This window comes from Oxyura jamaicensis, chromosome 7 (genome assembly GCF_011077185.1).
Source record: "Oxyura jamaicensis isolate SHBP4307 breed ruddy duck chromosome 7, BPBGC_Ojam_1.0, whole genome shotgun sequence".
In the NCBI taxonomy this organism is placed as follows: domain Eukaryota; kingdom Metazoa; phylum Chordata; class Aves; order Anseriformes; family Anatidae; genus Oxyura; species Oxyura jamaicensis.
The window spans coordinates 1,337,255-1,347,449 of record NC_048899.1 but is presented as its reverse complement, the minus strand read 5'-3'; the positions used below and the strand labels follow the sequence as shown (position 1 = coordinate 1,347,449).

Genomic DNA, 10,195 nt, shown 5'->3' with positions numbered 1-10,195 from the left:
TTGAGCCTGTGAGGAGGGCTGTGGGAGACTGACATGTAATGCTTTTGGGTAAAAAGAGGGAGTAGCACAAAATTTTAGATATACATTTTTTTTTGCATTTTTTATGTATCTGGGATTATATTTCCCCCAGATGTGAATTCCTGGATCTGGTGCAAAACTTGAGGTGGCTTTTCTCTTTATCAGTAGCTAGCCCATAACTGCCCAGTTACCCATCGCTCTGACCATGCCAGATGAATGTAGTGCTGAGCTGGGTCAACGCTGTGTTGTATTATCTCAGGTTAGAGAAGGTGTTTCCAAAGGTGTATTATTATGAGAATATTATCACCAGGATTTTATTTCAATACTGATTGTATAATGGTTCTCTCTAAAGACCTCTTATCTTCCCCATTCTTACATGATCTAACGTGTGAGGTCAGCACCATATGCAAATACTTCATCTAAGAAACACAGGCTACGTAGCTGTTAGAACAAGATGTGTGTAAGGGAGGATGTTTATGGTATGCCAAATCAAGTAGAAATTTGATTTCAAGATGTTCTCATATTGCGACTTGAGGAGCATAAGTGCCACTTCACCCTGTTCTTGCTAAGTTTGCATGCTGTTTCTGTTAAGATGCCGCTTCCTGGAATTGTATAAACATTCTACCTCTATTTTCCTGCGTATTTAAGCATATTGTAGGTTGTGTGCTTTTATTTCTCTCCATGTATTTTTGTTAACTTGATTTAAACTTTTTTTTATCAGGATTTCTACAATTGGCCTGATGAATCCTTTGAAGAAATGGATAGTACATTAGCTGTTCAGCAGGTACTCCTGTTTTTTAAGTTCAGTTTCCCAAGTTTTGTATTTTATTGGTTAAAAACAACAGGGAATGTGGCATGTTATTTGTCTGCTTAGTGTTGCTGCACAAGAATGAGTTTCATAAGCAACTTAATTTAAAAAATTGTAATTATTAATTGGATATAAATAAATAGCTAGAATTCTCATGTATAAGGAAATGGTGGGATTTCCCAAGGGTTTCTTTTTTTTGAGAAGGATTTTGTAAAAAAGCTATGCAATTTACCCATTCTTTTACATTTTTTAATTCAGAAGAATTTTTTCAGATCTGGTATTTTTTTATACCAGTTGCCTTACTCCACCCATCGACTTCTTAACTTTTTAGACTATCAATCACTTCTTAAATAAAAGGAAAATGACTTTTTATCTCTGGGAAAATAAGTCTTAAAGATGTGGTAATGTCCTAAATACATACTATAATTACAAGAAAATCTTATTCTACCCGCCTCCCCTAGTATATTCAGCAAAACATAAGGGCAGACTGTTCCAACATTGATAAGATCCTTGAACCTCCTGAAGGCCAGGATGAAGGTGTGTGGAAGTATGAACATTTAAGGTAAGAATCTGTCTTCATCAACGTAGTGTTCTGATATCAAGCTTTGTAGATCGATAGTGGTACAGATTTTATTTTTAATATGACAGGTCAAAAGTAACTTAAATGAAATGTGATATTTCTACTACGAAATACTTTGATAATTTTGTGTTGGATGGTATTCTGAATTCCTTGTTCTTTCTAAAGATGTATAATGCTCTCTGATGTAGTGTTTTTTAATAAAATGATTGTACTTCACTTCAAAAATTATTCTGGCATACTTTGAATATGAAAATAGTCATTAATTTCCACAGGTCTTTCTCCTAGAATCATCAATTCTTCACCGACTGAAAATATCGGTTCCCTCCCTCCAGATGCTGCCAGAGTTTTTCTCTGGAACTTGCAGGAAAATAGGTTTTAGATGGGAAAGCAAGAATAGTCTTGCAGTTCTTGTTGTAAGGGAACTTGAAACATACTGTCCTCTCTTCATTTTGTGCAGTAAAATAGATTCTGTTAAGCATAGGTGCTTTATGCCTGAAAGTATTCCAGTACAGTGTAGCTTTACATCCTGTTAATACGTATGTATTAATCTTTTTTTTTTTTTTTTTCCTGGCATTACTTATCATTCTTGTATCTTGATTTTTTTTTCTTAGTAAGCTTATCTTCTAACTTTATCAAATGTATTTTCAGAAATAGTTCTCATCCTAGATGTACAAATCATGATCTTTTGCCTCTCATTTTCCTTTTTTTTTTTTTTTGTCTTCTCTAGTCTGAAATATTTCCAATAGATATAGTGAATCCTGAAAATAGGAAAAAAGTGAATATGTACAATGGCAAAAGACACATTTTAAGAATTTTGTTGGTCGTCTCATGTACACTGAAAATCACAGTAGATTAATAGAAGTGATTTCTCACTAAATTCTTAGCACTTCTGGAAAGTTTATTCAGTTATCTCTTGTAGTTTGGTGGTGGTGAATTCCCTAAGTTAAAAAATGTACTTCCAGGCACATTCTAGTGGAAGCAGCGTACCTGGAAGTACTGTTCTTTAGTGGGACTTTAGGTACTTTGATTTGGAGGAAGTATATCTTAGAGGGATGGAGTGATTAATCTATATGAATTTAAAATTCACACTCTTAAGAAACTGATTTTCTTGAAGTGTTAATATTTTTTTTAAAAAATCTGTATTTGTGAAATAGCATTTCTTACCTAATAGAGCTTAACAAACAATTTAGTGGAGGTGTTTAAGCTTAGCCTCTACTATCAGATAAGAATTAAAATATAACTGTTTTGCTAAGTAAAAAGATATGCATTCCATATCTCTCAATGAGTAGTCCTTTTATAGTGTGTTAATTAAAAGGCACATACGCCTTTTCAGGTCTTATCTGCTGAAATTATGTGATGATATTCTTTAGGTATGATTTTTTTCATATTATACTTTTTCCAGTTTTAAAGCAATAATTACAAAACATCTTTAGAGATCTGTGAAGATCAGACCAGAATGTTTCATTTTGTCTTGTATCCAGTGTTTCCAGCGCGAAACCAAATTGCTTGATTTTGATGCTGCTGTGTCCAAATTCTTTTTTTTAGACAATTCTGCCTTGAGCTCAATGGACTAGCTGTCAAGCTTCAGGTAATTCTTTTATTGATATTTTTATATTGTGTCAGGGAAGAGACTCTTCTTGTACATAAGCTGCGAAGTTTGTAGAGCTTTACTTTTTTTAAATTAAAAACCTACACTTAAGCAGTAGTTTCAGGTAAGAGTTTTTTAGTGTTTTAAAGGCTTCTGGCAAATAACTCTTCGGTGGTAGACAGGGCAAGAAAGTGATTTCAAAAGACGATCAGATTGTTGCTGTTGGATGATTTCATAACTGAACAATTGTTTTAACAGAGTGAATGTCATCCAGACACATGTACTCAGATGACAGCAACTGAACAATGGATTTTTCTTTGTGCAGCTCATAAAACTCCCAAAGAGGTATGGATGTATTTTGTAAAACTGCCCCAACTGGCATAAGACTTTCTTTTGCAGCTCCTGTGTTCTTGGGGAGACCATTAGTGTTGGCCTGTTAGTCAAACTGAGAGCTTATGTCTGGGTTAAGAATGATCACTTGAGGTTTCCTTCTTTCCTACTTGTTAGTGCATTTACAAAATTATGGGATGAGGTAGGAAGGAGCTGCTTTTTACAGCAGCACCAGAGAGACTGCGTTCCATCCAGGTCTGGTTCACGGTCAGTGAGAAGAGGAAATACTGGTTTATCTCTTAACACGTCCTTCATCTGCAGTTTTCCACCTTGATAATAGTGATCACCCAGTGGTCAGATAGTGGGCGATGCAACCCTGAGAGTCTGCTGACAAAAATGTACAACTGAGAAGTCATTTTCCTGCAACTAGGGGACAACAAAACTTGCAGACATTCCCGATCTCTTTGTGCCTGTCCTAGCTCATCTTGACATCTTGACTTTCTTTTGACAAGGTATACTTAGGGGCAGGTGGCTTTTTTTTTTTTATATATATATATTTTTTAGGGTAGACTGTCAAAGAAACAGTCTGGCAACTTGACAATGTGGAAAGCAAGTGAACTGTGACATAATGATAGTGTACTTCCAATATGTATTCTTATTATATGGTATTACTTAAGGAGATGCATAAAATTCACTACTCTTGTATGTGATCAAATTTCCATAGTAACTTTTCTCTTGAAATACTTGACATGGGTTATAAAACAGAGAAGAAATATCTCACTTAAGGAGGAAATGTAGTTGGATTTTCAGAGAAGCTACATGAAACTTCTGGGAATAAAAACGGCTAGTGATCAGGAAACAGAATTAAAATGTTTTTCTTTAAACATGTCACGTGATAATATCATGCAAACATTCATGCATGTGCTTGTTCACTCTGTGTTTTGTAGTGTCCTGCTATAGATTACACCAGACACACACTTGATGGAGCTGCGTGTCTTCTGAATAGCAATAAGTATTTCCCCAGCAGGTAAAAGTGCTTCCTTTTGGAAGGAGAGGTGGGGGGAGCAGATGGCACCTAAAGTCTTGCTTAGCAACCACATAGAAATGTGTTACATGTTCTTCACGGACTGCTACTGAAACTATCCGAGATCCTACAGAATGTGTCAGTGGTGCTGGTGCAGCTATTATCACTTGTAAGCCAAGGAAGAATTCCTGCCTGTTGAAATAGTCTGCCATTTACCGGAGCTGACGGGTGCTTAAATTGGTGCTTAAATTGGTGCTTAAATTGGGAAATGTTTGTTTTCCTATTATCTGTTGGTGTTACCGTGGGGCTTCCACTAGACTAGTGCCAGTCTAAGTAACAGGATGGCCTTTGGAGGGATGCAGTGACTCAAAGGACTTGAACACTGCTCCGCTGAAAATCTCCAGAAACCAACATCAGTCTAATGCAGGACATCAGTAAGCACAGAAGATAGGCTGAGTGTGTTCAAGACACAGCCCACGTGTGGGATGACAGAAACCTAAAAAGGGAAGTCAGAATGGTGCTTCTCTGGGAATCCTGTATTGGCAAGGAGGTGCAACTGGAAGTCTTTCCGTTTGCTCATCAATAGCTAGAAATCCAGCCCTCACCAGAATAACTGATGATATTTGTATATTACAGGAAAAGCTTTTTTTTTTTTTTTTTTTTTAATTGTAGTTGGGGCAATTTGTAAATGTACAGAATGCAGCAACATTTTTGTTATTCCTGCAAAAACAAGCAATTGCAGACAGATGCCTGCAAAACTTCAGTCCTAATGTCATATGTAATTTGACAGTACAGTTTAACAATCAGAATTCCTGTCAATGTGTATTTTGCTAGTCATTTTAATAGATCTCTCCTGGTAACCTCTCTCCTGGTGCTTACAGGGTTAGCATAAAGGAATCTTCTGTAGCCAAATTAGGATCGGTGTGCCGAAGGATTTACAGAATATTTTCACATGCTTATTTTCATCATCGGCAGATATTTGATGAATATGAAGTAAGTAGTTGAACAGTTCAATCACTTCTCGAGTGAAGGCATTTACTGAAGTTACAGCTGTGATATAATTGTATTATACACTTTGTTTATTGCTACCCGAAAATCTGCACCCAAGTAAAGTGTTGATTGTAGTAGGTAACACGTTTATGAACTGAAATTCCATACTGTAACCTAGTCTTAACTTTAAAGGCATTTAACAGCTGTGAAAGGGTTGTGCCCTGTTCTGTTGGGAACACTATATGCAGAAGGTGTTTCACAATACCTTCAAGTTCTCTTCTGGAGTAGATCAGGACAACATCGGTATTTTAATATATTCTTGTGTAAGTGCTATTAAATTGAGCTGTGACTTAAGCTTTGGGTTTTGATTCATTGTATATTAATCAAGTAGTAAAGGAAAAGTTTTAAAAGAAGTAACAAATGTATCATTTAAGCATTACTACTATTGTTTCTAAGACTTGTAAATCCAGTGAGGCAATTACATATAAGGAGTTTATCTTAGTATGTCTTCCTCAATTGTTTAAAACATTCCTTCTGTATATACTGTTTTCTCCCCTTTTTTCATCTCCAGAATGAAACTTTCTTGTGTCATCGGTTCACTAAGTTTGTGATGAAGTATAATCTGATGTCCAAGGATAACCTGATTGTACCGATTTTGGAAGAAGAAGTGCAAAACTCAGTGGCAGGGGAGAGTGAGGCATGACGTGGATGGTAGTACAGAAGTCTATACCGAATACAAACAAAACATTAATTATGTACTGTATATATCATTTTAGACACTTCAATCACGTATCCTCATAGCTTTTAGTATACTTTTTGTATGCTGTGTGCATTGCCTTTTAATATGGGAAATACTTTAAGTTATTCATGAGCTGTATATTCATCAATGTGGCACTCATGGTTTTTAAATAAAAGTAGTAGTATCTGTTTATAATGCCTGTTAATAAAAGAATTTACAGTTCTTTAAAATTGCTGCTAAACAATCATTGAATCACAATCCTGAAGATGTGTCAGATTGGGTGGGGAAAAAGCAAGATTAACATTACACAGCAAGCCATTTTTTAATGCAGTAGCTATGCTAGTTCAAAGATTATCACCTTAAATATATAATTCTGCAGGAAGCTGTTTGCAGTGTAGCTTATCCCTAATTTAGCTTTTATTTTTTTAAGATAGCTTTTGAAGATTTCCTTTTGGATGTGCATATTCCTGTATGTGTATATCCAAACAATAATAGCATCTATAGAATTAGTAATACCTAAAGGATAATTTTACTATGCTGTTGAACGTATATATTCTTGATATATGTCTAACATACTTTCTGGACTTTTTGTTTTGTTACCAGTGGAGGCTTGTGTACAGCAGAGGGTGGTTTCTGTCCTGCTACAACAGACCTCTGCTGTTCTCCAGTCCACACGACTTCTCTACAGACTAACTGTGGCAGGAAACTCAATGGCTTATACTTGTACATATTTATGGCAATGGCTTACAAATTATACCTCACATAAATATTCACATTACACTACACAACCCGCTAGCATAGTATTTGCTTATATTTTTAGTAAAAACATTAAGTACTTGAAAAATTGAACCTGACTCCTTGCAGGAGCTAATCATGTTTTCAACATAAGTTAATTGTTTTTCTTAATTCACCTGCATTATATTCTTTGACAGAAAGATTTGGATTCACACTACTTCTGTTCCCTTTTAGACGTTTATTTCAAGTTCTCTTTGCAGATTTGCAATAACTGACAATTTCCATGAGTGCTGCTTAATTGTTATGTCTAGAATGATAGAATTAAATGTTGTAGTGTTAATATAGCAGAGACATACTGTTAAGTGTGCATGAATGCAGGGTCTAAAAGCACTAGCAGAGTTCTTATGTGAAATGAATTTTGCTTATCTGTTCAAAAAGGTAGCTGGTTGTTTGTCTTGGAAGTTGCCGGGGGCCTCTTCTATTTCTTTAAGCAGGTCAGAACGGGCTAAGCAAGCTCGTTTCTGTAAATTACCCTTTAAGTTATGCTTAGCTGGACAGAAGGGAGTTCACCTATTTTTAAGAAGTCTTTTTTCATAATATACTAAACATGCCTTAAATTCTATTTTTCTTTATACAAATCAAGCACACCTCAAGCAACTGTACCACCTGGATGTAAAGGGAATTTAAACAATGAGAAAATAAAGAGACTAAACTTCTGAAGTACTTCAGCAGCTGTGTTCTTCAGCAGCTCTTTTGTCTCATGTTTATCATTGTATTTAAAACTGTCAGCAGGGTAATTGCATGAGATGTCTGAGTGAGCGTAGCTTTAGTTATTGTCTGTACAGTTAGCTATAACTTGCCTTGTATGGACCAGATTACTTGATTTTGATAGATATCTTGAAGCTTGTACTGCAGGTAGGAGAAAGACTATTTTGGAAGTAGTCAATTTATTTAGTTCTGTTACACTCTGCTGTAGGACCATTCACGGTGTGTTCTTTAGTACAGTCACGCGGCATGCTTATACTGGTCATAGTGACTGAGACAGGCAAAAACCTGTAACTGGTGTTGCTAATTACATCTCCTCTACAAAATTGAAGAAAATGTGGTGCTCAGGACTGCATTAAAATTTTAAACCTCTTTTCTTCTTATGCTTTAAGAGTTTCACTTCAAAACAAAACTCTGGAAGCTTTAATCCTGTTTATTCTCATTCAGATTTGCACTGTAAAATTGACTTGCTCTACTATTGATTTTATATAAGGCCTAAGTGAAACACTGCTTGTATTTTCCCTTGCTGTTGTTTACATGAGTATGGTGTACACACATGTGCCTGAATGGTACCATAAAACTTCCTTTTGCCTAAGCAAACCATTGATTTGTCGAGTAAATACATGAACAGATTTAACTTACAATCTACATAATAGGGAAGGCAAGACTGTCTTTGAAATATATTGTAAAAAAGGAAAAAAATTAAAATTAAACTGTTTCTTTATCCATACCGCTATGTTTTGGTAAGTGATTCTCATTTTTCAAGTCGTCCAAAAACAGGCAACTGAGTGCTTCCAAGACAAAATGCGGTGCTCTCCCATCTCTGCTACAAGGCGTGCTGATGTGCTATTGCTTCTTTCAAAAGCAGAGAAATACAATATTCATTAGCACCTTAAGGTCAGACCTCAAATTCATACATGGCTCAACTCAGAAAATGCTGGTTCTACAATTGAAGAGTTAGTGAGATCTACAAGAGGGCCTTTCAAATACTCCAAGCATGTTATGGGCAGTGTGTCACAGCTAAAATGGCATGTCACAAGCAAAGGCTAATTTTCAAATAACTTGCTTATTAATTATTTTTCCCGCTTGCTTTAATGTATCTTGCTACAAGTCAGCCCCAGTGATTTTGCTGCTGAGATTTTTATTCTCTTAATGTTGTCACAAGCTTCTGCTTAAAAAATCAAACATGTCATCAGCCCAGTTTCTCTAAACCACTTTGTCTCAAGTTTGTCCCAAAGAATATTCACCACTTCAGTTCATACCATTCATCTAAATTTTGACACAGGAACTTGGCTTTGAAAATTCTCAATCCTAACACTTGTATTCTATAAATTAAACCATAGCCAACTCTCAGAACAGTGACCCGTTTTTTATTACTTACAGAACATTAATATACAACAGAGAAGTAAACTAATCAGCTAAACTAATCAGAAGTAAACTAATTTAATAGATGATTAAATCTAACAATCTTTGCCTTGTGAGCTGTAGGTATGTACTGACAAGACTCACAAAAATATAATTGAAGGAAGTTAGACATTGATCTAAAGAATGTAATGCCAGTGTGAGACAGACGTAATGAAGGACATTGATAGCCGATTAAGTGTTTTTAATGATGAGAATTTTCCTATCAGAAATATAGACCTTAGCTTTACAAGAAGTAAATAGTGCTTTATAGATCAAAGCCAGAGGTTAAGCAGCAGTTTATTACAGCTGATCGGGTAAGTAAATGAACTGTTGTGACAACTGTAAGCAGGGCAAAGATTTTTTTATAGTGGATTATTTCTCCTACTTGCAAACACTGTTAAAAGTATTTCATGTCATAACACTTTAAGATGAAGTATTAACAGTCTTTTGGAGAGGTTTGGGAACAGCAATAATGTCTTTCCGTCTTTGTTTTTTAATAGTCAGGGTGTAGCTGTTGTCACATATAGGTGAGGGATTCATCTATTGAAGTTCAGACTCATAGATGAGTCCATATTAGTGTACTTTTTTTTTGGTCAGAGAATGCATCTAGGCTTTAAGTTTGATCCACAATTCTTTCAATAAAAAGGCTTGAGATAATGAAGTATGTAAAATACATTTGATTAAAATGAGGAGTGTGTGCGTAGTAAGAGCACATAAAAAAGCTTGCTAACAGGAGCTACTAGTAATTTACAATTAGGAGAGTCATATAACTTAATGCTCTAGTATAAGAACATGCTGAAACACATAGCTTTAATTAGAATCCCCTCAATGCAAAATACACCCTCCCCTTCTTTCTTTCCCAAATAAGATGAATTGGTTTCCACATTTTTTCATGGCAAAGAAAGATTTTCCATAATTTCTTTTAAAAGCAGTTTCAACTCTTTATTTCAGCATCCATGCCCTAGGAAGACAGGTTGTTTAATCTGCTCTTCAGCTAGTGCATGAAGTCAAATGGTTTGTGTACAGTCTTCACATGGACTGAGCAAGCAATTTACTCCCATATTTTTTGAAAGAAGTTTTGCAGCAGGAAACCATTCTCAGCTACACTCCCACCATGGTCCTGCTCAATCCACCTAACCCAAGGATGAAGAACTGGTCCTTACAAGAAATAAAAGGAACAGGATGAGCATGCGCATGCAAGTCAGTCAAACCCC

General features: G+C 35.6%; 1 protein-coding gene across 1 annotated transcript; it reads left to right on the top strand.

Annotated features, from left to right (window-relative positions):
- The first annotated feature begins 736 nt into the window (after positions 1–736).
- On the top strand, positions 737–9,231 carry LOC118169856 (MOB-like protein phocein). The gene is made up of 7 exons (XM_035331601.1): positions 737–802; positions 1,288–1,388; positions 2,952–2,994; positions 3,253–3,339; positions 4,272–4,351; positions 5,230–5,341; positions 5,910–9,231. The coding sequence occupies exons 1-7, from the start codon at positions 776–778 to the stop codon at positions 6,039–6,041; spliced, it is 582 nt and encodes a 193-aa protein (XP_035187492.1). The 5' UTR covers positions 737–775; the 3' UTR covers positions 6,042–9,231.
- The last annotated feature ends 964 nt before the right edge of the window (positions 9,232–10,195 follow it).